This window comes from Elephas maximus, chromosome 7 (genome assembly GCF_024166365.1).
Source record: "Elephas maximus indicus isolate mEleMax1 chromosome 7, mEleMax1 primary haplotype, whole genome shotgun sequence".
Lineage (NCBI taxonomy): Eukaryota > Metazoa > Chordata > Mammalia > Proboscidea > Elephantidae > Elephas > Elephas maximus.
This window is the reverse complement of record NC_064825.1, coordinates 75,157,011-75,184,663: the sequence shown is the minus strand read 5'-3', so window position 1 is coordinate 75,184,663 and position 27,653 is coordinate 75,157,011. Positions and strand designations below refer to the sequence as shown.

Here is a 27,653-nt window from a genome sequence, read left to right as displayed (position 1 = left end):
GCTAAGGGCAAGCCAGTGTCCAGTCCTTAGGAAAGAGCATTTGGGTCAGTCCCAAAGCTCTGATCTGACTTCAGTTGTCAGGGCTAATTGTTTTTTGGTTTCAAGGAAAATGTTCTGGCTAGATCATGTCAATGGTGACCATTAGTGAACAAAATTGCTTTTGACTTGGCCTAGGGATCTTTGAACTTCATACAATTTGCAGTTCATAATAGAGATCCCAAGCCCCTCCACAACCACTCCACCCCACATGACTTCCCAGGTGCAAAGTTTTTATGAATTCAAACCAATATTTAATCCATGGAGTTTATTTTAAACTCATAAATGATTGTATATGTGACTATCCTCCCCATCTCCAAGCAATTTCCTGATGCTCCTTCATAAACCCAGGGAGCGAAGCCTCTACATTTTAAGAGCACTGCCAACAGTTCACGTGCTCAGCTGCTAACAGAAAGGTTGGTAGTTTGAGTCCACCCAGAGGAACCTCGGAAGAAAGGCCTGGTGATCTACTTCCGAAAAATTAGTCACTGAAAGCCCTAGGAGTACAGTTCTACTCTGACACACATCGGGTTACCATGCATCTAGTTGCCATGGTTAAATCTGAGTATTGTCTGGCTCCAAGGCAGTCTTCCTGAAGCTCCCATACACCCTCCCACCAATACCCAGCACTTTTCCTTCTATAACCTAGCCTCCACATCTGAATGTGGATATCTGAATAAAAGTGTACCCATTTTATAAGAATTCACTCAACACTGAATTGGAATTGGTCCATCCCTGTATTTTTAGCACAGGCTCCCATCTCCTTCCCAATCTTCAGCCCACCTTCAAGGGTCCTCATCAAGAAGACATTTATTTTCTCATCTCTAGGAAAAGGAGCAGAATGTAATTTCCTGTAAACTAAATAAATGCTGATGCTATGGGTTATGCTGACCACGTGGCAGAAAATCATTCCTTATGATTTTCCTTATGCAGCTAAACATCATACAGAGCAAGAAAAACTGAGATTGCTTTTAATCTCCCCTTCCCTTCTGTACAGCTCCAGGATGACTAAGAGTGGCAACCAGGTACCACCCTCTCGGAGGGAAGGAAACGGAAAAAAGAGAATGGTTGGGAGTCTTCGCAGAAGGTGTTTTGGAGCAAGCAGCTTTCACTTGAAAGCATAATAAAAATTACATCTCTAAATGTTACTTCACTGTATTGTGAAATCCTGTTTTGGAGAAAATGTTCTATCAATCCTTATTTCTACTGTTGTGCACAGCAGTACTATACTAAAAGAATTTGCAGCTCCTCTCCGCCTCAAAGAGGCACTGATAATTTAACTCAGATAAAGTTATAAAATTCTTCTTCTACTTCCTGTTTTGTACTATAACCTATCCCTGGGTGGTGCAAATAGTTAAAGAGCTTAGCTGTTAACCGAAAGGTTGGAGACTTAAGTCCACCCAGAGGCACCTCGAAAGAAAGGCCTGGTGGTCTGCTTCCAAAAAATCAGCCACTGAAAATCCTATTGAACACAATCCTACTTGACACACACGGGGTCACGACGTGTCAGAACCGGTTTGACGGCAACTGGTACTTCTTTAATAAATCTTGCACATGGCCGATAAGTTCCACTTCAGCAATTATGTCCCCATGGAAAATAAGAAAAAGATAAAGAAAAGCTGACCATCCCTGTATCTGCTAATGCAAAAGGAAAAATGATATATACTTGATATTTACTCTTAGAAGTGTCACATAGGTAGGCTAAAATTTGTAGGTTAATTATTTTTTTTCAGGGACAGTGCATCAGTGTTACACTAAAAATAAGATACCCACCAACATATTCAAGAAAAGTGCTGCTCTGTTATAATGCTGCATTTTTATTTTACTTCCCTTTTAAGAAGCATAAAGTACGTTTCCTTGTACCATGTATGCAACATTCAACGCACATAGCATCGTTTAAGATACAGATTACAGTCTGCTTGCAAGACTAGCCTTGATGCCTTTCAAATTCAGCCATCCGCTGCTTTCTCTTAGCGTTAAATTCTATGACAGAGAGTAGTAATCACAGGTCACTCAGAATACTTCCTCCTTCTGTTGTTAATTTTTTAAAAAGTCCTATCATTCTTCCATAGAATTTCATAATTATGACCAGTATCTCTCTACCTGTATGTGGAGGGAGGGGGAAATTTTGCCCCCCCCCTTCCCTGGGGTCATTTGACAACATCTGGCAACATTTTGGGTTGTCACCACCCTGGGAGGAGGGAAGAATTGTTAATGATATCCAGCGAGTCACGGCCAGGGATGCTGCTAAACATCCTACAGTGCACAGGACAGCTGCTCATGGCAAAGAATTAAATGCCAATACCATAGAGATTAAAAAATCTTGAGAATATGACTCTTTTCATCATTTATTCAATCAACATAGTTGTGAGACTGCCTGCTCTGTGCCAGGCACTGTGCACAATTGTTTTAATGTGGTGTTGGTTTTGGCAAGTGTTGCTTGATGGAGAAAGTGTGGTAAGGAGGTCAGATTCTTGACTGAGATTACACAGGTCAATGGCAGAGCTGGGGCTGGAACCCAGGAGTCTCCTCTCCCTGTCGCAGGAGCTCACATTTCCACAATCCTCCTGTTTGGGGTCCAGCACCCCCCACCCCGTTCCTGTTCACTTTGGGGAGAATGAGAGCATATGAACAGGGGAAGCATTAGGTAAACAGAGGGGGCCAAAGGGTACCAAGGGCAACTTCTCCTAAAGAGGAGATGAAATATGGACAGCAACATCCAGATGGCCTCACTGCATTCCAAGAAAACGTGAAAACGAAACATCAGAACTTGGGTCATCATCTAAAGGCCTACCTAGAAGCCCATCAAGCACCTTGAATCTTTCCCTTTCACTATGAAGTCTCTGCTCACAGAAGGAGTTCAAAAAGCATTCCTTAGGTCTTAAATCCACTCTTTAATAGCGTTCCATTAAGGTTAAAAATCACTCCTGACAAGGAGGCTGAGACCCACACTCTTTTCATTTGCACCTCAGGAAGAGAGCGAGGCGGGGAAGCAGAGTGGGGTCAGATGTGGATTCCAACCTCCCGCTTTATTTGGAATGAGATCAGAGGGGGAGACTGTTTCTTTGATCCAGGCTCTCTTCTGATTAAAATTCACCTCCAGGTTTTTCTCCAAATACTGTACAGGTAAGCAACCCACCCACATGTACTGCTGAAATTGCAAACTCCCCCCACATTCCACGAGGGAAACAGCTCCAGTGGCAGGTCCCACCCAGTACTAATGACAGCATGAGGCTGTCCAGTAAGGAGGCTCTTGGGGCTCTCAGGGCATGTGCGATCCAGACACACAGCATGGGATGAGGATCCCGATAAAGTTGGGAAGCAGAGAGATGGAAAAGATGCTTAACCAGCAAAGTATGTAAATATGACCAAAGCTGTTCATTAACACGTGGCTGCCAATATAAACTACTTTCCAAAATTAGCTGAAAAATTTGTGCAAAGCCTGACATTCCAGCATTGCTGAAAGGGGGCGGGAGCGGTATTGGGTGAGGAGGCTATTATAGCTGTTGCCATAGAAATGCATCCAACAGGTCTGGGATCAAGTTGCTGGGTCTGCAGCATCAGCTGGGATGTGGGTGAAGGTGGGGAGCACAGAAGAGGAGAAGGGTGCTGGATGAAGTAGGGGGGCCAAAAGGGCCCGAAAAAGACCAGGATGCACTTCTCCAGGCTTCCCTTTGTTCGAGGCCAAACATGGCCTTAACCCTGTGCAGCCCATGAATATCCAAGAGAGGCTGTGAGGAAGCCCTTCTCCCAGTCTCAGTCGGATTCTCCATCCCAGAGTTGATGGGTTTCTCAACAGTCTCTGAACTTTCAACTTTCAGGGTAACTTCCGCAGGCTCTGTATATTGCAGCCTCCACTCCCCATATCCAGGAGTTCATCTCCACCCACGACTGACAGACAACAAAAGAGCTTTCCTGAGAAAAAGCAAAACAAATGCCCAACAACTGGAAAGAGGAAGGGGAGGGGAGAGGAGCACAAATGGCAAACTTCACATTTCAATCATGATTGAGGCTGTACTGGGCTTCACGATACCATAAAATACACAAACCTCAGAAGCACTGCTGTATGACTCCTCGGTAGCTTAGGGACTAATCAAATACCATCTGTTGTGGCAGCTGTCATGGCAGCATTTTTCTCCAAATACCAGTGTAGCTGCATGCAAAGTGCATGAAAATGATGAATGCAAACGAAGACCTCCTCTATGGGCACTACTGCAGCCCAGAGAAGGTGGTGTTCCCGGCACAGCAAGTAAGTGGAGCGATAAGCATTCTTAGGACAGGTTTCTCAGTAGGACCCTTGGAAATCTTCATCATAGGAGGAGGAAACTGGGAGGGCAGGCAAACAGTGATGCATTAAGTCAAGTGTGGCCATAGGTGCCTCCTTGCTCTAAAGTCTTGCACTGCAAGCCCAGGCCCAGAAAAGTTTCCTGGAGGCAGCGCCTTGACACCTCAAGGCCAGGACTCTTGCTCAGTCCCAGTGCTTGCATCAGGTCACCTCCAAGTCTGCTCTTCAAAGTCCATCTCACTGCAGGGACTTTTTTTTTAATCACGAAATGTCTAAAGCCTAGGCAATGGGGGGCCTAGGCCCCAGACATGCTTAAGTGAGAACTTTAAAGTTTTTGTGACTTTAAAAGCACAGCATAGCATCTTCCTGAAACTCATACATCACCTCAAACAACTTCCTTCTAGAAGTATGGGGCAACTCGCACATCTGATACTGCTACTTGCCAACAAAAATAATGATTATTCCTTCCCTCACATTTACTGAGCACCTACGGGGCGTCGGGTAAGGTGCTGGTGCTGGGTATAGAGTGGTAAACAAATAAACACAACCCGTGCCCTTGTGGAGCCTACAGTCTAAGGTAGGGGGACTGGCATTAAATGAATAATGCCCTAGTAAGCACGTGACTAGACGCATTGGTGGGTTACTGATAGAATTCTTGCTTTCCATGCGAGGGATCCAAGTTCCATTTTCAGCCAATACGTCTCATGCACAGCCACCACCCGTCTGCCAGGGGAGGCTTGCGTGTTGCTGTGACGCTGAACAAGTTTCGGTGGAGCTAGCAGACTAAGATGCACTAGGAAAAAAGGCCTGGTTGTCTACTTCCAAAAATCAGCCTATGGATCACAACAGTCAGATCCACAACCAACCAGGAGGATGGCGCAGGACTAGGCGGCATTTCATTCCCTTGTGCATGGCGTTGCCATGAGTCAGGGGCTGCTACCACAGCAGCTAACAACAACAACAAAGTGTGTGACTACAAGCTGCCATGGTTACTACAAAAGAGAAGACAGTGCTAAGGAGGCACATACTACAAGTCCTGATTCAGCACAGGAGGGCCACCAGCAAGCTAGCTCTTAAGAGGGAGCACACAGGTCCACAGAGACAAGGCTTTTGTTCGTTTTGCTCACTGGTGTATTCCTGAGCACCTGGATTAGTGTGTAGTATGTACCAAAAACCAAACCTGTTGCCGTCGAGTTGATTCTGACTCATAGTGACCCTATAGGATGGAAGGGAACTGCCTCATAGGGTTTCCAAGGAGTGGCCAGTGGACTTGAACTGTTGACATTTTGGTTAGCAGTCGAATGCTTAACCACTTTGCCATCAGAGCTCCACGTAGTACATAGAAGGTACTAAAAAAATTATTTGTTGACTGAAGGAATGTAGGGGAAAACATTCCAGCTGAGATCTTAGGAGTAAACTACGTTCCCTGAATGGGGAAGAGATCATACCAAGCCTAGAGAACTGAAGGCTTGAAAGCTTCTAAAACAGGATGACGCATACCGCATTCCAAGAACCAAAACAACAGTTGACAGTGGGGCTCTGACGGTGGAGCACAGTGGGCAAGGGGGAAGGGTAATGAGCGATGACACTGAGCAAGGGCAGAGGGCTGGCCACACAGGGCCATGTTGCTCATGCCAAGGAGATGACGTGAGGAACGCGAGAAAGCAGGGTCCTTCCATTCCCTGGAACAATGGCAATAGCAGCCTTCGAGTCTGAGAACTTAAGGACAGGCTCTCCTGTGTTGGGATTGTTCAAGCAGTAGCCTCGAGGTGGGGCTCCAGTGACTTCCGGCTGGGCTCAGAGAAGGGGAGGGCAGGGAAGGGAATGTCAGCATCTGTTGTCTTCTATACTAGGAATGTCTGCTTCACATCTAAAAAGGCCTCCATCAAATTCACATGCCCTTCTCACAACCCTTCCTCTGCCCCATTCCACAAAAAGAACAAAGAGGATTGAAAAAAAGAAATTCAACCATGAAACCAAACAAAAAAGCAAAATGCACTTTAGGCAAATGCCCTCCTAACTGTCTGTCTTGGCAGTGTTGGCTGTCTCCTTCCTCTACGTGCCTAGGAGGCCAGGACCTGATGCTTGATTTGCCCTGCATCATCGTTTGGTCCTCCCAAATCAGTGCTGGGGTCCAGGAGCATCCTATGATCACATGGCTCATGGGCCACAGTGGTCCTCAAGAAGCACAACCCCACGGGGCAGAGCTGGGGTGGGGGAAGGAGAATGAGATAGTAGGCTTCATTTTCGAAGAAAAAATCAGTTGCCATTGAGCCAATTCTAACTCGTGGTGACCCCATGTGTGTCCGAGTAGAACTGTGCACCAGAGGATTTCGATGGCTGATTTTTTCAGAAGTAGATTGCCAGGCCTTTCTTCTCAGGTACCTCTGGGTGACCTCGAGTTTCTAACATTTCAGTCAGAAGCTAAGCACCTTAACCACTTACACCACCCAGGTATTAATTTTAGAAGAAGATTCCAAAATGAGAGAAATTTATGGTGGTGTTTCAAATTCCCCTAATTGGGGAAATACTCAAGACCATTAGGGCCTGTCCTTCTTTCTGCATGGATCTCCCCTTGTAAGCCACCTTGCTTGCTTGGTTGATGCATAAAGCCATCTCTGTCCAGCGGTACAAGGGGCTCCACACTCTCTGTCCCAGCTTTGGCCATTCAAGCATCAAAGCTTTCAGCAAACTAGCTCTAGCTCCCACAGTGACTTTTAAACAGGAAATTTAAGAATGTGGGAATACGGGACTGTTGTTTCAAGTCAATTTCAACTCATAGTGCACCCCCCCCCCGGCCCGCCCCGTGTGACGAGTGGAACTGCCCCATAGGTTTCCTAGGCGTAATATTTACAGAAGGAGATTGCCAGATCTTCTTCCCACGAAACTGCTGGGTGGGTTTGAATTGCCAGCCTTTGTGTTAGCAGCCAAACACTTCACCGTTAAACCAGGGCTCCTTAACTGGGGACTAGATGATGCTTAATAGTCCCTGTGGACAGTCTGTTTCTCTTCTTGCTTTATTGTCCTGCGTGCCCCTTTCCCTTTAAGCTGGCAACTTCACCCACCATACCGTTTATAACACTTACAACTTCAGCTTTCCAAAATGCTGTCAAAAATTCCTTTTTAAAAACTTTGAGTCTCTCTGTTGTTACAGCAAATGGGAACATCCACGTGGATTAAAAAAAAACTTCTCTACAGGAGAAAATAATTGAAAACAACAATCTATCTTAAATTCCTCTAGTGGACTACCTTTTTCCACTTTGCTTCCAACGGCCTAGAATATTTCATTTTCCTATTACTTTCTGACTTCTCCATTTTTCCCCTGAAACAAAGAAGTCTGGGAGCTAAACTGTAGCTGGTATAGCTAAAGTTCTAAAAGTCATTCCTTCTTCTGGAGGCTCCCATAATAAATCCTTAGAGTCGAGCTCTGCAGAGCATTCCCCTTTAGAGATGGTGACTACAATGACCACACACTACGAGGGGAGAAACTCCACTGGAGATCAGGTTGTCAGAAAGTCCCATGGGATGCCTTTGTGTGTATGCAACCGGTATACCATTCCATAGTAATTTATATCATTTTCCTGCAACAATTTCAGAGTAACACTTCCTAACTTCCTGTTGTTAGCTGTCAGTGAGTCGATCCTCAACTCATGGCAACCCCATGCACAGTGGGACGTGATGCTGCCCAGTCCTACGCCATGCCCATCACTGGCTGCGGATCAGATTGCTAAGATCCATACGGTTTTCATTGGCTGATTTTTCAGAAGTAGATCTCCAGGCCTTTGGGCACTTCCTAAATTCCAGGATCTGCATGGATCTCCCCTTGTAAGCCACCTTGCCGCTTAGTAAGCCGCTCCGTCTTAGTCTGGAAGCTCTGCTGAAACCTGTTCAGCATCATAGCAACATGCAAACCTTCACTGACAGATGGGCAGTGGCTGTGCGTAAGGTGCACTATTCAGAAATCAAACCCAGCTCTCCTGCACAGACAGTGAAAATTCTACCATGGAACCACCACTGCCTCCCTAACTTCCTATCACTCCCCAAAAGCACTGTTTGAAGTCAAGGCCTCCAAGTGGAAGAGCTAGACACAAAGGCAAAAGGGGTGTGATTAGGGCTAAGGAATGATGTCTGCAGGACACAAAACAGGTTTCAGGGTCAAATCTGAGTTCAAATGCTGTTTCTGCCATTTACTCAATATGACTTTCAGCATGTTACCTCAGTGGCCTGATCTGTGAAATGGGAATTATGACACCTACCACACAGAGTGCTTGCTGGCACTATAGGACAGTGTATATATGTGCTGTTCGACATAATGCCTGGAATTTAGGAAGTGCTCAATAACTGGTAGTTGTTGTTACTTTTGACATGAATGTCCTTGGGCTATAGTTCTAGGGCCATTAACATTCCCAAAGCTGTATCTGGAATTGGTCCCTGACAAAAAGAGAATTAGACAAGCTTGTCTTGGCTGCCTTCCATTTCCTCCTCCAGGGCCTTCCTTTCAACCCCAGCTTTCCAGGACTCTGGGTCTTCTCTATCACCTGATGTCACAGCTACCTCTCAGCAACTCCTCCCTTGTAAGATGCTCATGAACTCATTCTCATCAAGGCAGAAGTGACTGCTATTGGCTTCCCATATTACCTCTCCCAGTGGTATATGTATTCTCTCACAGTTTTCAGGTGACAGTGGTATTTGTATCCTCTCACAGTTTTCAGGTGACAGTGGTATTTGTATCCTCTCACAGTTTTCAGGTGACAGTGGCATTTGTATTCTCTCACAGTTTTCAGGTGACAGTGGTAGATGTATTCTCTCACAGTTTTCAGGTGACAGTGGCATTTGTTTTCTCTCACAGTTTTCAGGTGACAGTGGTATTTGTATTCTCTCACAGTTTTCAGGTGACAGTGGTATTTGTATTCCCTCACAGTTTTCAGGTGACAGTGGCATTTGTATTCCCTCACAGTTTTCAGGTGACAGTGGCATTTGTATTCCCTCACAGTTTTCAGGTGACAGTGGCATTTGTATTCTCTCACAGTTTTCAGGTGACAGTGGTATTTGTATTCTCTCACAGTTTTCAGGTGACAGTGGTATTTGTATTCTCTCACAGTTTTCAGGTGACAGTGGTATATGTATTCTCTCACAGTTTTCAGGTGACAGTGGTATTTGTATTCTCTCACAGTTTTCAGGTGACAGTGGTATTTGTATTCCCTCACAGTTTTCAGGTGACAGTGGTATTTGTATTCTCTCACAGTTTTCAGGTGACAGTGGCATTTGTATTCTCTCACAGTTTTCAGGTGACAGTAGTATTTGTATTCTCTCACAGTTTTCAGGTGACAGTGGTATATGTATTCTCTCAGTTTTCAGGTGACAGTGGTATTTGTATTCTCTCACAGTTTTCATGTGACAGTGGTATTTGTATTCTCTCACAATTTTCAGGTGATAGAGGTATATGTATTCTCTCACAATTTTCAGGTGACAGTGGTATTTGTATTCTCTCACAATTTTCAGGTGACAGTGGCATTTGTATTCTCTCACAGTTTTCAGATGACAGTGGTATTTGTATTCTCTCACAGTTTTCAGGTGACAGTGGTGTATGTATTCTCTCACAGTTTTCAGGTGACAGTGCTATTTGTATTCCCTCACAGTTTTCAGGTGACAGTGGTATTTGTATTCTCTCACAGTTTTCAGGTGACAGTGGTATTTGTATTCTCTCACAGTTTTCAGGTGACAGTGGTGTATGTATTCTCTCACAGTTTTCAGGTGACAGTGGTATTTGTATTCCCTCACAGTTTTCAGGTGACAGTGGTATTTGTATTCCCTCACAGTTTTCAGGTGACAGTGGTATTTGTATTCCCTCACAGTTTTCAGGTGACAGTGGCATTTGTATTCCCTCACAGTTTTCAGGTGACAGTGGTATTTGTATTCCCTCAGAGTTTTCAGGTGACAGTATCTGTTGAAAGAATATGAACTTTGGATTGATTCACACCTGAATTCTGGCTCCCTGATATACCAGTCACAAGACCCTGGGGAAACTGTTGATCTCCCCAAGCCTCAGGTTTATCATTGCTAAAATGGGAATACTGATATCTATCTCATAGCATTACTGAGAGGATTAGATGGGTTGATATATATATATCAAGGGTCTAGAACTTTCCATAGTCAGAAATTTAAAAAGGCTCACACTTTACACTATTCCAAAAAGGCAGAATTTTAGACACTAGTGGCATTTCCTGGAAATGAAAGATAATTTGGAGTTGTAAGACACTCCGAGAGCTGTTAAATTCTAAGACACTGGAACAACCTCTCTATGAATGGGTGCTTTGTAACTAGAATCCATGTTCCTCCGGCCAGAATCAGCAGTCTCTGTCCAAAAGCTTTCTGGTCAACATTTCCTCTAACAAGCCACATGGGAAAGCCTAAGGTCTTAGACAAATAGTTTCGGTTAAGAAGAGTCAACTATTTTTTTGTAGAAAACTTTGTGAGGCCATTGGAAAGACCATGGCTTGAGTCAGAAACACCTTAGTCATCAATTTGACATCTTTGCTTTCCAAAACATTCAAGGGGTCTTTTACAGCAGATTTGCCTAATGAAATACATCGTTTGATTTCTTGACTGCTGCTTCCATGGACACTGATGACATATCAGGCGTGATGCTAGAAACCTTGACATAAATTGCTTCGATCAACATTTTTTTTTCCTTTTTTTAAAAAATGTTATTTTGGTTGCTGTCGTTGAGTATATACACAGCAAAACATACATTAATTCAACAGTTTTTACATGTACCATTTAGTGACAGGGATTACATTCTTTGAGTTATGCAAACATCCTCACCTTTCTTTTCTGAGTTATTCCTCCCCCATTAATATAAATTCACTGCCCCCTAAGGTTCCTATCTAATCTTTCAAGTTATTGTTATCAATTTGATCCCATATACATAGTTCTTAAGAGCATAATGTGCTTAGGTAAGCTAAACTATTTTTTGGTTTTAAGAAGACTTCAGGGGATATTTTTGGTTTAAGGTTTAAAGATTATCTCAAGGCAATAGTTTCAGGGGTTCCTCTAACCTTCATGGCTCCAGGAAGTCTGGAGTCTACGAAATTTGAAATTCTGTTCTGCATTTTCCCCCTTTTGATCAAAGATTCTATAGAAGAATCTTTGATCGAAATGTTCAGTAACGGTAGCTGGGTAACATACAGTTCTTCTGATCTCATGGCAAAGGGGGTAGTTGTTCATGGAGGCAATTAGCCACACATTTCATATCCTCCTCCAACTCCTGACTCTCCTTCTTCCTCTGTTGTTCCAAGTGAAAAGAGACCAATTGTGCCCTGATGGCCACTTGCAAGCTTTTAAGACCACAGGCACTATGCAATGAACAAGGAGGTAGGACAGAAGCACTAAACAAGTAATTAGACCAATTAACTGGGATGTCCCATGAAACCAGAGCTCCAAACCAGTTCGGTTTACATTTCTAACAAGTTTCCAGGAAGATATACATAAGAATCACCTAGGGATCTTATTAAAATATAGATTCTGACTCAGTATATCTGGGGTAGAAATTCAAATTCTCAGCAGGGAACTTGCTGGAAATTCAAATTCTCATCTGGGGTTCATGAAACCATGATCCTAAACCTCCAAACCAAGAAACCAAATCCCACGAGGATTTTGGTTGTACATAAGCAGCCTCAGCAGCTACTTTTTTTTTTTTGTCGTCATTGTAAATATGTCTATCACACAACTTTTGCTAATTCAACTTTTTAAAGGTGTACAACTTATTGACTGCAATTACAATAATCAGCTGTGCAACCCTACCTTTAATCAATGTGATATCTCCATCACTGTTAACCTCCCCCCACCTCCTGCCCATGGTAACTACTAATAAACTGTTTTCTACACATTTGCCTTTTCTTTGTATTTTTATATAAGTGAGGTCATACAATATTTGTCCTTTTGTAATTGACTTATTTCACTCAGCAGAATGTCTTCCAGCTCCATTCATATTATAGTATGTATCAAGAGTTCATTTCTCTTACTGGCAGAGTAGTATTCCACTCTGTTGATGGGCATTTAGGTTGTTTCCACCTTTTGGCTACTGTGAATACTGCTGCAATGAACACTGGCGTACAAATCTCTGTTTGAATCTCTGCTTTCAAGTCTTTTGGGTATATACCTAGGAGTGGAATTGCTGGGTCATATGGCAGTTCTATTTTTAGTTTTTTGAGGAATCGCCACATGTCTGTACCATTTTGCATTCTCACCAGCAATGGGTAAAGGTTTCAATTTCACCACATCCTCGCCAACACTTGTTATTTTCTGTTTTTTTTTTTTAATCTTAGCCATCCTACTCAACCCAGTGCCATCGAGTTGATTTCGACTCATAGCGACCTTATAGGACAGAGTAGGACTGCCCCAATCGACTCAACGGCACTGGTTAGCCATCCTAGTGGTAATGAAATGGTATTTCATTGTGGATTTGATTTGCATCACTGATGGCTAATGACACTAAGCATCTTTTCATGTGTTTCGTGGCCATTTGAATGTGCTCTTTGGTGAAATGTCTATTCAAATCCTTTGCCCATTTTATGACTGGATTATTTGTCTTGTTGTTGAGCTGTTGAAGTTTTATATATATTTTGGTTATTAGGTTCTTATCAGATATATGGTTTCTGAAGATATTCTCCCAGTTGGTAGCTTGTCTTTTCACTTTTTTGGTGAAATCTTTTGATGAACAAAAGTTTTTAACTTTTATGAGGTGCCATTTATTTATTTTGTCTTTTGCTGTTTGTGCTTTTGTTATTATGTTAGATAATCCATTGTTAAAAACTAGGCCTGACAGTGTTGCCCCTGCTTTTTCTTCTAAGAATTTTATTATTGTAGTTTGCACATTAATCCAATTTGAACTTATTTTTGTGTATGGTGTCAGGCAAGGATCCTCTTTCATTTTTCTGCATGTGGAAATCCAATTTTCCCAGCACCTTTATTGAAGAGACTCTTTTCCCATCGAATAGACTTAACCTCAATCTACTTTTACTTTAAAACTGGTTTGGCTGAAGAGGTACATGTAAATTATAGACCATTATTAATCATTAATATAAAATTGGGGGATTATGCAAGTAATATGCAAAATATTTTACAATAAGAAACTAAATGTAGCCAATAGTTTCAAATTTTAACATCAGTTGTCAAGGTAAAGAGCTACATGCCAACCAACCAGAAATTATGAGGGATTAAGAATTAAGAAAATCCTAAGTAATAATTAAGATAATTCTTGCTTCTGCTTACTGCCATCGTCAGGATGTCAGAGCATGGTCAAAGTCTACTGAAAGAGGAGAACAAACTAGACAAGGAAGTTTACTATTATAGGATACCCTTGAGCTTTCCAAGACTACAAAATAGCTAAGGCACCTGTAAAGAAATAGTGACAATTTTTAACTTGTCATATAATGCTAAACTCTGTTACTATTTCAGTCCTGGTCAAGTATAAGGTTGAACCAGATAAAACTGCCATGTTTGTAGGTAAAAGATGGTTGAGGGTTGGCAATTTCTTATGGTTCTACCTAAATATTGATATATTAGGAATATTATCCACAAAGACTACCCAACATTAAAACTGCTGGGTGATCGTAAAAATAGAACATGTTGCAGCCATTTATAAACAAAGCAACCAACAAATTCTGAAACTCAGAATCAAATCCCTACAAGTCTCCCTCAAAAGAGACTCCTAAGACTGATTATGTAATGCATGTAGATGGGCTGACTGCCTCTTGGAAGTACTCCATCAGAAGGCTAACCTTTAAAGACGCTTTCTTTGGTTAGTTTCTTCTATACGATCCCTTTAAGAGAGCAGAATGGATCCTAGAAGGTATAGATTCCAAGGTGATTCATGGCAAAACCTCCCATGAAAGATAAGCACTTGTTGTGCTTTATAACAATGAAGAGAAACCCTTTTCTTTCCTTTGGGGGAAAGTATGAGTGACATGAGATTTTGGTCAGGTTCTGCCACCAAGACTGCTACCACACCCATACCAACCTGGGAATCCCTCTGCGCATCAAATCTACTCAATACAAAAAGCCAACTCATCTCAAAGTGTTCTCACATTTGCACTATGACTGGAGCCACAACTATGAGGAGGTTTTAATGGGGGGCTGGGGAACTGAGCACTCCACATGACCAGAGGTAAGGTACAGGGAACTGTGGATTTCTCAGGGCTCCTTGATCATCTTTGGGAAAAATAATTTCCCTGAGCTTCAGTTTCCCTGTCAGTGAAATGGGGATAATTATCCCTTTCTTGAAAGCTTTGTACAGGCCTTGTAAGGAACTAATATCTATACTTGTGTAGAACACAAAGCACTGGGCTAAATGATTTTCCATACATTATTTCAGTTAATCTGCACGATCAGCTAAGGCAGGTATTATTACCACCATTTTCCAGATGGGGAAATGAAGGCAGAGACGGTTTAAGTGCCTTCCTGAACAGTTATTAAATGGCAGAGTTAGAATTTGAACAGATAACAGAAAGTGAAGCTAACGGAAAGTGAATGTAAGCTGTGAAGCCCTACACAAATATGAGGTATTGTAACAACCAAACAGCAAGTGTTCTGCTAGAGCTGAGCAGGAGAAAACTGACACCTGCGTTTGGTCATTTTCCCTGCCCCCTACCTTTGGCAGTGTGAAAAGGCAACAGGTAATTAGTCCATCGAAACCAAACCCAACCTTTACACCAAAGGACAAAGAACACTTCACAGAGGAAGGAGTGATTTCTGCATTCTTTTGGACATGTTTTATGAAAGATACCTAAGTTCTTGTACAGCGTTTTAAATCTTCAGGAGCAGGAATAATTTAAATCAATATAAGCACTTATAAGCCTTATTTCCAAGTCAAAATGCTCCATTAAAAGGTATCTTTCAAACCACCGTATACCACTGCTTAGGGTTCCTGAGGAAACTCATGATACTTAAAAAGAAGAGTACATAGTTTGAGAGTCAAGACTTCATATGTGTGCGGAGGGCTGGGGGGCAGGCAGGTAACATAAATTAATAAAAGAGGCTGGGTATAAGACAATAGGGAATGGTGGGGATTATGACAAACATAGCCCATTTTAGCCTGTGGAATGCCATCCCAGTGTTGCCAAATTATCAGATCTTTTCCAAGAAAGGCTGGAAGACCAATTTTTGTGAAGTCTGTTGATTTTCATATAACTGTTGTCATCTATCCCTTTTTGATTAGTTTTAAAAGATCCCCCAGGGCCTGAACTTAGCTTGTTAGCCATCATTCTTTACTCTTTGCTGCAATGAGTACACTGGCACTCATCAACAGACCAGTTCTCAACATGCAGATGCTACAGACTAACCATGCCTTAGCAAAATGCAAGCAGGGATTCTTGCTAAGTTCCATTTCATGGAAAACACACACACACACACGCAAACACCCCTTTGATGCTACGCTGAAACATAAGAATTCCATGAAGACTTCTTACATATGCAGGGAGGTGGATCCAAGCATGAGGCCCATATGGCTTTTATATAAACCACAATCTACGTGGCTATAAATCACCATGCAATTTCTCTTTCAGCTCAAGAAGTTCTATAGCTCTCCCTCTGCAACTCCCCCTCCCCCTCCCCCTTGCATTTGCTAAATTCTTCAACCTTATTGAACACCACGTTGCCACTCACAACACCTCACTCCCAAAGTAGGTGTGCTGGAGATTTGTTCATTAAATATTCACTGAGCAACTACCAGGTGCCAGGCAGTGTGGGCAGATGGACAGATGCAAACTTTACCCTTAAAGAAGTTAATGTCTAGTGGGGATATGGGTAGCTAAGCACAATATGATAAAGGATTATCACCCCAGTTTTCAATGGAGGAAACCAAGGATCACAAAGGTTAAGTAAGCTAGAAGGGATACAAAAGACACTTGCAGGCTCCCAGTCTGAGCTTTCCCCAGGAAACCATGAAGCTGCTGAGATAGTGGCCATGTGCTACTGTCTACACTATCAATTTAGAATGTGAGATGGTTCTCGGACAAAGAGACGTCTAAAGCATCCTAACCTTTCCAACAGAGCAAACTGCTTGGATCATTCAAAATATTTAGTTAAACAAACCCTTATGAAATACTGTTAATTAAACATTTTAAAACAGCTTCCCAAACTAATGTTCATTTAAAGGTATCTTAAAAAAAAAAAAAAATTTTTTTTTTTTTTTTTTTTTTAGCATACATAGGCACGGAAACCCTGGTGGCACAGTGGTTAAGTGCTATGGCTGCTAACCAAGAGGTTCGCAGTTCGAATCTGCCAGGCTCTCCTTGGAAACTCTATGGGGCAGTTCTACTCTGTCCTATAGAGTCGCTATGAGTGGGAATTGACTCAACAGCAGTGGGTATGGTTTGGTTTTGGTTTTAGCACAGGCACATCCCAGAACGGACTCTTTTACTTGACTCTGCGAGGATGCTAAGCCAAGTGTGAGCTCCAAACTAGCAACAACAGCACCGTTTTGAGAGCTTTTTAGATATGCAAATTATCCAGCTCCTCCCCAGGCCTACAGAACCAGAAACTCTGGGCGTGGGGTCCAGCAATCCATAGTTTAACAAGCGACCCAGGTGATTCTCACGCACACTGAAGTTTGAGAGGCACAGCTGGAGGAGGCTTTGCCAAACCAACAACTACTTGCCTTATTAATGAAAACAGTCTGTTATTTTCATACATCTTTATAACTTATCCTTTAGGGTCGCTATGAGTCGGAGTTGACTCGACAGCGGTGGGTTTTTTTTTTTTTTTTTTAACTTAAAGGATAAAATCGCGAGAGAAGAGATTGTATTGGAGGGACTTCTTGGCTTAGGGCTACTCAATTTTTTTTGCAGCATTTCAGAGTACATAATATATTTCACATATTAAAATCTGATGTGTAACCTCACCGCCAGTCTCTGGAAAGTTGGACCGTTTAGCTCTTTCATCTGAGAAACATTAGCTGAGCACTTCCAATGTACCTAGTACTATGCCAGGTGTTGGGAATATGGAGATCTTCATTAAGTTGAAAAAGATGAAAAGCACATATGTATTCAAAGCTTTCATGTTGTAAAACAGCATACAAATATGATTAATCTCTCATAAAATTTGCTTACATGTCATGTTAATTACAAGACAAAAATACATTAGTTTGAGGAACATACTGCCTACTCATTAGTTTGCATTCACAAAGAGGTCCAGAATACCCTGTATTGCCTTTTAATTACTAGTTGTAATGGCACTTACCCTTCCTATGACAGCTCAGTAGCTCAGGCAGCTCACAGGATGGGCAGTGCTGCAAACTAGCAGGTCTCTGACCTCTACTTGCTTCCCTACAATGATCTACTTTGAACACACAGAGGGGAGAAATTCCATTCTGAAATATTCTAGCAATATAGAGGCACCTTTAGGTAAACTCGCAAACTCAAAGGGCCCACAGTCACAAAACGAGCCTCTGCTATAAAACCCAAATAGCTTCCTGTCTGATTCACCAAGAGTTGAACCTCCGGGTCTACTAGTGTCCTATGGCTGCTGTAACAAATTACCATAAGCTTGTTTTTACCTGCTGTTGAGTTGGTCCCTGTCTCATGGGGACCCTGTGCACAATGGAACAAAATACTGCCCAGGCCTGTGTCATCCCTATGATGGGTTGCAGGTTGGACCATTGTAATCCACAGGGTTTTCATTGGCTGATTTTCAGAAGTAGATCACCAGGCATTTCTTCCTAGTGTTTTAGTCTGGAAGCTCTGCCGAAGCCTGTTCAGCATCACTAACATGCAAGCCTCCACAGACAGATGGGTGGTGGCTGTGCAAATGACATGCATTAGCTAGGAATCAAACCCTCGTCTCCCACATGGAAAGTGAGAATTCTACCACTGAACCACCACTACCCACTCACCACAAATTGGGTGGCGTAAAACAACACAAATTTATTATCTTACATTCCTGGAAGTCAGAAGTCCAAAATCAGTCGCAGGGAGCTAAAATGAAGGCAGCGGCAAGTCTTTGTTACTTCTGGAGGCTGCTGCCATCTTTGAAAGAGACAGCAATGGCCAAAACACAAGCAGGGATGTCAGGATATGACACCTTGGGTGGGAAGCAGTGGATACATCCTGTTGACCTTGACCCTGGACTCTTTGCACTTTTCTCTAAATTCTCAGTGGCCTGTGGATATTTCTTCATTCCTTCTTGGATTTATAACATGTGTGTGCCCTTAGGGCCATGTAAAAATAGGCTCAGGGGCCCAGGGAAGAGGCCGCTCAGCTGCCCGAGGATCTCAGACACTCCCCGAGGCATGTGGCCGGCTTTCTGGCAGCTGTTGGGAGGGCTCACGGTCACTGGGCTCAGAAACCTGATTCCACTGCAGATGGCCTCACAGTGGCCCAGGAGCCTGTGAGAAGAACACAGGCCAGAGGTACCTGGCGCCAGGGCTCTTTGGGGCCATCTCAAGAGGCTGCCACCTGCCCCTGTTTCAGCTTTAGAGTTCCCATCAATAGATCAATTCAGGGCCTTTCCAGAAATATTCACTTTCCTCCCTATTCACTAACTCCCAGCGAAGCCCAGCTGGCTCTGCTGAATTCACCAATGAAAAATAAGGACATGAGTTGGTGAGGCAGGAATGAATTTTATTGTACCCCTTCTCTGTCACATCTTTGAGTGGTGCAGACATTAATGTGCTCAGATGTTAACAGAAAGATTGGTGGTTTGAGTCCACTTTGGAAGAAAGGCCGGGTGATTGACTTCCAAAAAGTCAAACATCGAAACGCTGTGGAGACCCGTTCTACTCTGACACACTGGAGGTCACCATGTGGCGGGATCAGGTTGACAGCAACTGGTTTGTTTGTTTTTTCCCCTTCACACAGGTGAAGACCATAGGCTTTGAAACTAGATGGACCTGGGTTCAAGCACCAACTCTGCCTCTTCCTAGGTGAACATCCAGGGGCAAAAAATAACCTTTTAAAGCTTCAGTCCCCATGTGTAAAATACAGGCAGTAACAGCAGCCACTTCATAGGATTGCTGTGAGGAGTAACTGTAATAATAATGTAAAGCTCATAGCACATGTCTGGCATTTAATAAGTGCTCAATAAATGTACGTCCTCTCACTGAAACCTCACTGTAGCTTAATGAGATGTTATTCCTTCCCACATTTTACAGGGAAGAAGCAGTTCCGAGAAGTCAGGTGGGTTATTCAGGGCCACACTGTTAAGATGGGACTGAACCAAGATTGATTCTGAGCCTGAAAGCCCCTGAAGACCATGCTTTGCTACGACCACGCTGCTTCATGACATCAGATTTCTTAGGGGGTTCTCTTTAGCCCAATGCTTTCAGAGACGTAGGTATACAAACACACTCAAGCCAAGCTGTCTAACAAACCCCCACCAAAGGCGGAGTTGGCCATTCTTGAGGCATGTCTATTTCTCAAGAAAACACCCGTTGCCATCCAGACAATTCTGACTCATGTAAACCCCACGTGCTGGTTGCTCTTATTGTTGTTGAATGAATTCTAACTTATAGCAATCCCATGTGACAGAGGAGAACTGCCCCACAGAGTTTTCTTGGCTATAATCTCTGCTGAAGCAGATCACCAGTCTTTCTCCCACAGAATCACTGAGTGGCTTTGAACCTGGGGTACTTTGAAAAAAGTCCTCATTGTAATAAGAGCTACGTCCTCAGCAATGCATAAGCACCTCGTACAGATTATCTCATTTAAGCCTTAAAAACAACCCTGTGAGGCAAAAACTACTACTATCCCCCCTCATAGAGACTTGTCCCCAGAGAGGCTAAGGTGCTCCATCAGGGTCATAAGCAGTCCACCTTCAGAGCTCACACACATAACCATGAAGCCTTGCAGCCTCCAGAGGTCAGAGATGAAAGTGAAGGCCTAATTTGATTGTCTTTTCTCATAAAGATGGAGATTGAGGAAGACCACAGGAAGGAGGGCTGGTGCTGCCATGATCCTTCCTAGCCTCTATCTCACTGTGTCTCTCCTGATGCTGAGCTTCTGCCGGGGCCTAGGTCGCAGCTGTCAAAGGGGAGAAGGGGAGGTGAGAGGAAAAGGCTGAGGTAGCCCTGCTCTGGGCCACCCAATCCTACTTTTATCAGAGCAGTTCAGCTTTTATCCCTTTCATGTTGTGAGGTTCCACATAAAATTTTATTTGAAAAAAAGGGGGGTTCTACTGATAGGATAAAAGTGTGAAAACCACTGCTCTGTCCTCTGTCTAAATGCAGACCCCCACTGTCTTGGGAACTCATGTGCCGTCATTGCTTACAAAAAACAGGGGCCCCTAAAAGGACAGGGTAGGAGCAGAGGTATGTCCTAACAGGTAGGGGCACTGAACATGAGTCTCTGCAGCCCTAGGGGGCACATAGGTCAGCCTCCAGGGTCCACGGTCTACTCAGGCTGTGTGCAAAATTCGCCTGCATATATAACTTAGGGAAGAGAGAGGTAGACAGCTTTTCTCAGGCTTCCAAAAGCTTCTGTAAAAACAGCATGGGGGCACTGTCTGGCCTCCTCTAACTTCACAAGGGGAAAGGAGAACTAAAATCAACAGCCCAAGGCTGATTCCCATGAGGTGGAGACCAGACAAGCCTCCCCCCTCAGCCATCTTTACTAATTCTGACACTGGCTGTCCCTCACACATTCGCCACTGCTCTGCTGGGTTCAGTAATTTATTGCAATGGCCATAAAGAGCTCAAAGACCATACTCAAAATTATGAGGTTTATTATAAGGAAAATAACAGTTATAATTCAGGTCAGGAACACTCAGGATACAGTTCTTTCATCAGGACAGCCTCTTCCCAACTGTGCTCACAGGCACGCCTCTCCCTGGCCCTAGGCCTCTTCCCAAATGCACTCAGCTTTCTCTCTCTGTGGGCCGGGAAGCCCACTGTGCCCTCTCCTGCTACCGGGTCTCTGTGCCAGGTCTCTCCTGCCGCCAATTTTCACCGTCTTTAGGGTTACAGCTCTCTCTCTGTGTCTTTCTTAGGTTCCTGCTTCTAAGAGCTTCTCTCCACAGGGATCCCGGGTCTTAAGGATGCGCTCTCCGCTTCTGGCTGTTCTTCCTTGGTGGTGGTAGGATCCTCCTCTATGCTCTGGAATTGGCTGTTTTAAAGCAAAACTGACCAATCCCCTTGGTGAGCCACAATTACCCTATCACAGAGTTCCGACCAATCAATCACCTGGGTGAGAGCTACAACACCATGGGTAGAAAGGCCATACAAAAGTAAGCAATCGCACTGCACTTCTATTTCCCCCAAAACATAAACCACCACTAAAATAAATCATCATCATCCTAGAAATTGCCATTTATCGAGTGCTGAACATATGGCAGGAACCTGATAAAGAAAATAGTGATAAGGCCATCACCTACCTCAAAGGGCTATTGGGAGGATAGGACTAAGGTGATATTTTTAGAGCAGTGCCTGGCACAAGACAAAGATTCTATAAGCTTTACTTATATTTTATTATTTTAACTATTATTATTATCTATTATTATTAGTTTCATTATTTTTAAAAACCAGTTGCTGTCAAGGTGATTCTGACTTATGGCAACCCTACGTATGTCAGAGTAGAACTGTACTCCTTAGAGTTTTCAATGACTGATTTTTTGTCAGTAGATTGCAAGGCCTTTCTTCTGAGGTACCTTTGGGTAGACACAAATCTCCAACCTTTTGGTCAGCAGTCGAGTGCATTAACTGTTTGTACTATCCAGGGACTCCCACATTGCCTCATTAGTCCTCACGAAAACTTTATGAAGTATGCATTTTATTAATCCTTCTTTATAGAAGTCCTTGGCTGCTAACCAAAAGATTAGTGGTTCAAATCCACCCAGAAGCACCTTGGAAGAAAGGTCTAGTGATCTACTTCTGAAAAATTAGCCATTAAAAACCCTACGGAGCACAGTTTTACTCTGACACACATGGGGTCACCCTGAGTCAGAGTCAACTGTGTGGCAACTGGTTTTACGAAATAGGACATCAAGGCTACAAAAGGTTAAATAATTAGCTCAAGGCCACAGAAGAGCTGAGAAGGAATTCAAACCTAGCCTTTCTGATTCCCAAGCCCAGACTGCTCCTCAAAATAGATACACTAGGGAAAAGGGCAAGAGAACTCCATGGGGAGTCCAGAAGGAGGCAGTAGGCTACTCTGGGAGGCCTCCGGCTGACCCCAGGCCTGAGATCAGCTAGAAGGCAAACAAGTCTGGGGCTTTCTGCTGAAACGGCAAGCAGGCCCTGCTAACTTTGCACCTCCTCTAATCAACCACAGAAAGCCAAGCTGCTTAAAATAATAATGTTTAAAAAAGAAAACCACCCCCCGTGGCTGGCCATTCCCAGGCTCCAAAGTTAGCCCAGAGTACAGTGAGTTTAAAGAACGAAGCAGCAGGCTGCCCAGCCCCCACTGGCCCCGCTCCAGGCAATGCTTTTCCCTCCAAACTACACATAACTCTGCTGAACACGCTACTTGAAAGCCAAAAAGATGCCCCTAGGTTGCCATGGCAATGCTAAACAGACAAAACATTTTAACCAGCTCTGACGTACATGCACAAACTTATTTAAGAGACAAGAGGATGGTTTTGGGGAGGGGAGGGAAGGTGGAGTTGGGGAATGCTGTTTCTAAAGCTCCATATCCAAGAACTTGGTCCCAAAGGCTTCTAGGTCAGACTGGAATAGGGCAAAGCTGTTCTGTAGAAAAAAGCCGAGGTCAGGCTCACTCCAGAAACAGGACACCACTGCTGAGTCTCCCTGTTTTTTGGTCACAGTCCTATTTTACAAGGGTTGAGAGTTGGGTGCTGTGAGTTACGGCCAGTGGTGCTGAAGGAAAACCACGGGGCTTGGGCCCTGGCTCTGCCGCTCCCTGTGTCTCTACCGCCCAGTGCCTCAGTTTCCACTGAAAGCTATGGGTTATTCTGGCTATGGGTAAAGGGCCTAGTTTTACCATAAGTAAGGCATCCTTTGTCCTTGGCTCCAGAGAAATAACCCTTCAAGTAACCGGAGTGCCTAAGTCTGAGACTGCCAGGCCACACCACAAGATTTGTGCTGACAAGTGGGGTCTGGCCAGACCAGGAAAGACTCACTTAGAAAGCCATACCAGCTAGCCTCAGGAGGCATAATTTAGCCTTTCACGCAGGACTGGCCAATAAATGCCCAGAACAGGAAGGCTCAGAGAGCCTCCTGGTCCGCAAAGGGAGGGTGCTGTGTACTCCCCGAGACTCAGCAACTCCGCATTGGGAACCTTCCCAGGCCTGGCCTATGCATCTCCTCCATACGATGATCTTGATTTATATCCTTTGACTATAATAAAACTCGTGGTCCTAAGTATGTCTTCCATGAGTTCTGTGCCTCGTTCCAGCAAATTAGCAAACCCAAGGATGGTGTCCTCTTCACCTGCAAGGTCTGACCTAGCTCCAGGTGGCTAGACTAAGAGAGACAGTGCCATGGTGTCAGAAATGATGGAGAACTGGGAAAGCAGAGCTATGATTGATTTCTGTCTTCTGGGAATCGACTTTATGCTGACTCTCATTCACGAAGCTATCATTGTACCAATGTCAGCAGAGTCACAAGGATCAAGTGTGCTCGTCAGTGTGAAAGGGCTTTTAAAACTTAAAGCATTGTGCAGATAGATGCATGTGAGTGCTGATGTTATAAATACTAAGCACCATTTCCAACCAGGTAGCATTTTCATTCTCCAGATCCCATTGTTGACCTTCTGTCAACAGGAGTGGATAACTACGTGTATTTTTCTTTATAAAAGTTTGCTCTGGAGTCCACTGGGGGTGGCTCCTAAGATGAAGCACCTGGAGAGTGATGAAAACTGCAAAGGCTTGTTCCAGGTATGAAAAGGCCTCCACGGCTATGAAGTCTGCCATACTCTGGGCTCTTCCATGACCTACCATCCACGGGCACAACAGGGGCAACGGATGACACTGCTTAGAGGCTGGAAGAGCCTCACCAGACTCAGCTTGCGGCAATTCAGTAGGATCAATGAACAAATGTTTGCCAAGCCTTCTTTTGCAGGGTCCATGACATCCTCAGGTAAACAGATTCTCCAGTAATGAGTTTGAAGCCAGGGCTGGCTCAGCTTGAAATCCTCTCCCACCTGTTGTTCTCCCTTAGTAAACCCTCTTGCTTTTCAAGACTCACCCCTCATAAGTTATTCTTAAGCCTCCCCTTGCCCTGGGAGTGGAATGACTCGCGGTGTACCTTGGAAGATGTCTCTCTTGGCAGTTTCAATGTTTTATTGCTCTAATTGTTCTCTGATGTCTTGCCCACTTATCTCTGAGTTCCTTGAGGGCAGAAATCACATCTGGTCCACCTGTGTATTCACCTGGCCTAGCCCGGCGCCTGGCATTAGTAAGCACGTGAATATTTGCTGATGGACTGGCTATAAGCACGCAATGCCACAGCCATACCGTATATGCTTCATTGCCCCTGGAATTCTCTAGTCCATATTCCACCAGGGTCTGAGTTCGCTTCCTCATCCTCTGGGAAGACAGCAGGACTTGGAACAGAGTCTGGAGTGCAGGGGGTGGAGAATGCAGTTCTTGTGCGTGAGGAGAAGGAGGGTCATGAAGGAGTGGGAGGAAGATACGCATCTCCTCCAGTGCTTGCTCCTTATGGTGACTCCCACAAAGCTCACCTTCCTACCTACTGATGAGCTGGTGAAGTGGATTTGTTCCTTGGCAACTTTAATAGCACACATCCTACTCCTGCTCTGACACAAAAGCACTTTTCTTTGGCTTTATTATTAAAGGCCTCCAAAGATGAATGCTTGCTACATCCATCTTCTTAGGGAATAAGCACCCCAACTCTGTGCTGATTATTTTCAGGGGAGTTAGAATTACCCTCCCAATAAGATATAGTTCTCAAGCTTTCATTCCATTGTGTGTCATCTTCCTTCTATCAATGCAATGTTCTCCATATGCCTGTCCTGCTAGCCTCTTCCAAATGGGCACTATTTGGCAAACACTAACATCAAGTGATCTTTGTCAGTGGACGCCCTAAGTAAAGCCTAATTGGGAGGTTAACTTCTAGAAATCTAGAAATGATGGTTCATCGCTATGTCATCTTCACCGAATTATACTTCCCGTAAGCAGAAATGCTTTAATTCTGTGTACACTCACATGCACACACATAGACACATGTGTGTCCTATTAGCTAGGACACCATTCATACACGTCTATGAGAAGGACTTCCTGTGTGACCATGTTGAGTTCTGCCTTATGAATTTTACCATTGTTTTGTGACTTAGGATAAAGGACAATGGTTCTGTGGTCCTTATTGTCATCTTTCTCATTTCCTACAGAACAGAATGACTGTGGTAGAGGTTCTTACACTTTCCCGGCCTCACATCCTATATGTTGAAGTCTTCTCTGCTAAATTTACCACAAGGCCATGTCTGCCTCTCCACCTCTAGGCTAGAACTAATTATCACAATTATAGGATTTTGTATTTCTGTGGTTTAAAAACACACAGTTGATGAACAAACAATACGTCCCCAGCTAAAAAAGTTATGGAGAAACCACCAAACAACGTATTTGCATATAGAACTAAATTTGCACAGAAAAATCCAAGGTGATGATAGTATAAGCTTTAAAATAGACTTTAACAACAAGCAACACCCCAACAGACGGTGCAGAAAATACAAATACACCAAAGAGAATAAAGTCCAGTGCCTTCAAATATTGGTTCTATATATGCATTATAATGATTGGGGGCAAATGCATCCATATCTATCCCAGAGGAAAATTATATATGTCTTTCAAGTGAAGATATGATTGTATGTGTAAAATGCTTGCACTAAAATTAAGTCTCTTATCATCCAAATTTCCTCAATTATTAATACACTGGACAGCTGCAGTAGCTCTAGTAAAAATAGCAGCCAAGCACCTCTAAAAGTCAAAGCAGCCATGACAGGTCTGCCTGGGCACTTCCCTGTGTAAGGAGTGGTTGGTGTCGGGATCAAACAAAATGAAAACAAAACCTCCAGTGGAACAAACCAACAAAAAAGAGAAACTCATTTCAGAATGTAAACTAGAAAATGACTGCCACCACCCCGCCCACCCCCGTCGCCATCTTCCTACCTCTTTATAATAAAAAGGTTTTTGTGCGTGGAAAAAAAGTTAGCTGAAAAGGTTGCCTATGTGCCCAGCTCATTGGGATAAATGAGTCAGAAAATTAAACGGTAAGCCCAAGGAATGCCAATCACTTTGGTGTATTCTGGAATTAAAAAAAACAAAAAACAAACCCGCTGCTGTCGAGTCGATTCTGACTCATAGCGACCCTATAGGGCAGAGCAGAACTGCCTCACAGGGTTTCTAAGGAACATCTGGTGGATTTGAACTGCTGATCTTTTGGTTAGCAGCCATAGCTCTTAACCACTATGCCACCAGGGTTTCCTATTCTGGAATGAGAGGTATCAAATTGTGCCTATTCGGTGGGGGGTGGGAGGATGGGGGAGGCGGGGAGTTAGAGAGACAATTCATGACTTTTTTAAGGCTTCTGGAAGCAAATTAATGTTCAGCAGGAAAGGGAGGCCTTAAGTTGCTCCTTCATATTTTAAACAGGTATTAGGATCATCTAAACAAGACTCTGAAAACACACGTTCTTTATATACTTATTCAAGTTTGAAAAGTGTTTTGAAATGAAAAGCAAAGTGTACAGAGCCCCGTGAGTCAATGTTTTCTGAACTCTACAGTGATCATGAATTTAATTCAAAGATTATGCACAGGACATGTAACAAGAACAGATTAAAAAGATTCATTTTATTTATTTATTTTTTTTAAAGAGCTTTACTATCACCATTTAAATGTATCCCATCAGACAAAACACCACTTGTCAAGGTTTGGTTGAGAATGGTCTGGATCTGACTGTACGTTTCCTGTTTCCTGTTACAGTTCTGATTTCAGGTCATTCTAATCTTTAAAGACAATCAGACCACATGCCCCCATTTCTGATGAGTAAAATACCATCACTTCATCTGTTTCTCAGCAGCACACTCAGACAGAGGAGTTGTTGTGGGTCTTGGAGGACGCAGAGCGAGTCATAACAGTCTGAGTCCTAAACAAGTGTGTGTTTGCAGCAGTTGTACATAGGTTTGTTTCTAATAGCAAGAACGATATTTCATTTTTGCCATCTTACAACCTACGTAAAAATCACAGCCGTTTTTCAATAAATACCAACAAATGTCAGGGATGCTTCCCTGGTAGCTACCTGGAAATGGCTGTTAGTTTATTCATGTAATCCCCTGGAGTAGAGCTTTTGGTGTGAATGTTTTCAAAACGGTCCATGTCATTTAGCAGCAGGGTTTACTAAGGGAACACAAACATTCACTCCCTGTGC

At 43.5% G+C, this 27,653-nt stretch overlaps 2 protein-coding genes across 9 annotated transcripts in view; both read right to left on the bottom strand.

Moving 5' to 3' along the window:
- The window catches only part of NAV2 (neuron navigator 2), a 451,696-nt gene that overhangs the window by 265,547 nt on the left and 158,496 nt on the right, over positions 1 to 27,653 (bottom strand). The gene's annotated exons all lie outside the window — the stretch shown is intronic.
- LOC126079598 (protein FAM186A-like) lies at positions 7,121 to 27,653 on the bottom strand. Its single transcript, XM_049890703.1, has 4 exons — positions 10,004 to 27,653; positions 9,788 to 9,895; positions 9,322 to 9,609; positions 7,121 to 9,213 (listed from the first exon to the last, which is right to left on the bottom strand). The coding sequence occupies exons 1-4, from the start codon at positions 10,194 to 10,196 to the stop codon at positions 8,879 to 8,881; spliced, it is 924 nt and encodes a 307-aa protein (XP_049746660.1). The 5' UTR covers positions 10,197 to 27,653; the 3' UTR covers positions 7,121 to 8,878.

Coding starts and splice junctions, on each gene's coding strand:
- LOC126079598 (XM_049890703.1), bottom strand. CDS start 10,196: ATGCCACTGTCACCTGAAAACTGTGAGGGAATACAAATACCACTGTCA. Junction 9,896..10,003: donor AATACAAATACCACTGTCAC/CTGAAAACTGTG, acceptor CACCACTGTCAC/CTGAAAACTGTGAGAGAATA. Junction 9,214..9,321: donor AATACAAATGCCACTGTCAC/CTGAAAACTGTG, acceptor TACCACTGTCAC/CTGAAAACTGTGAGAGAATA.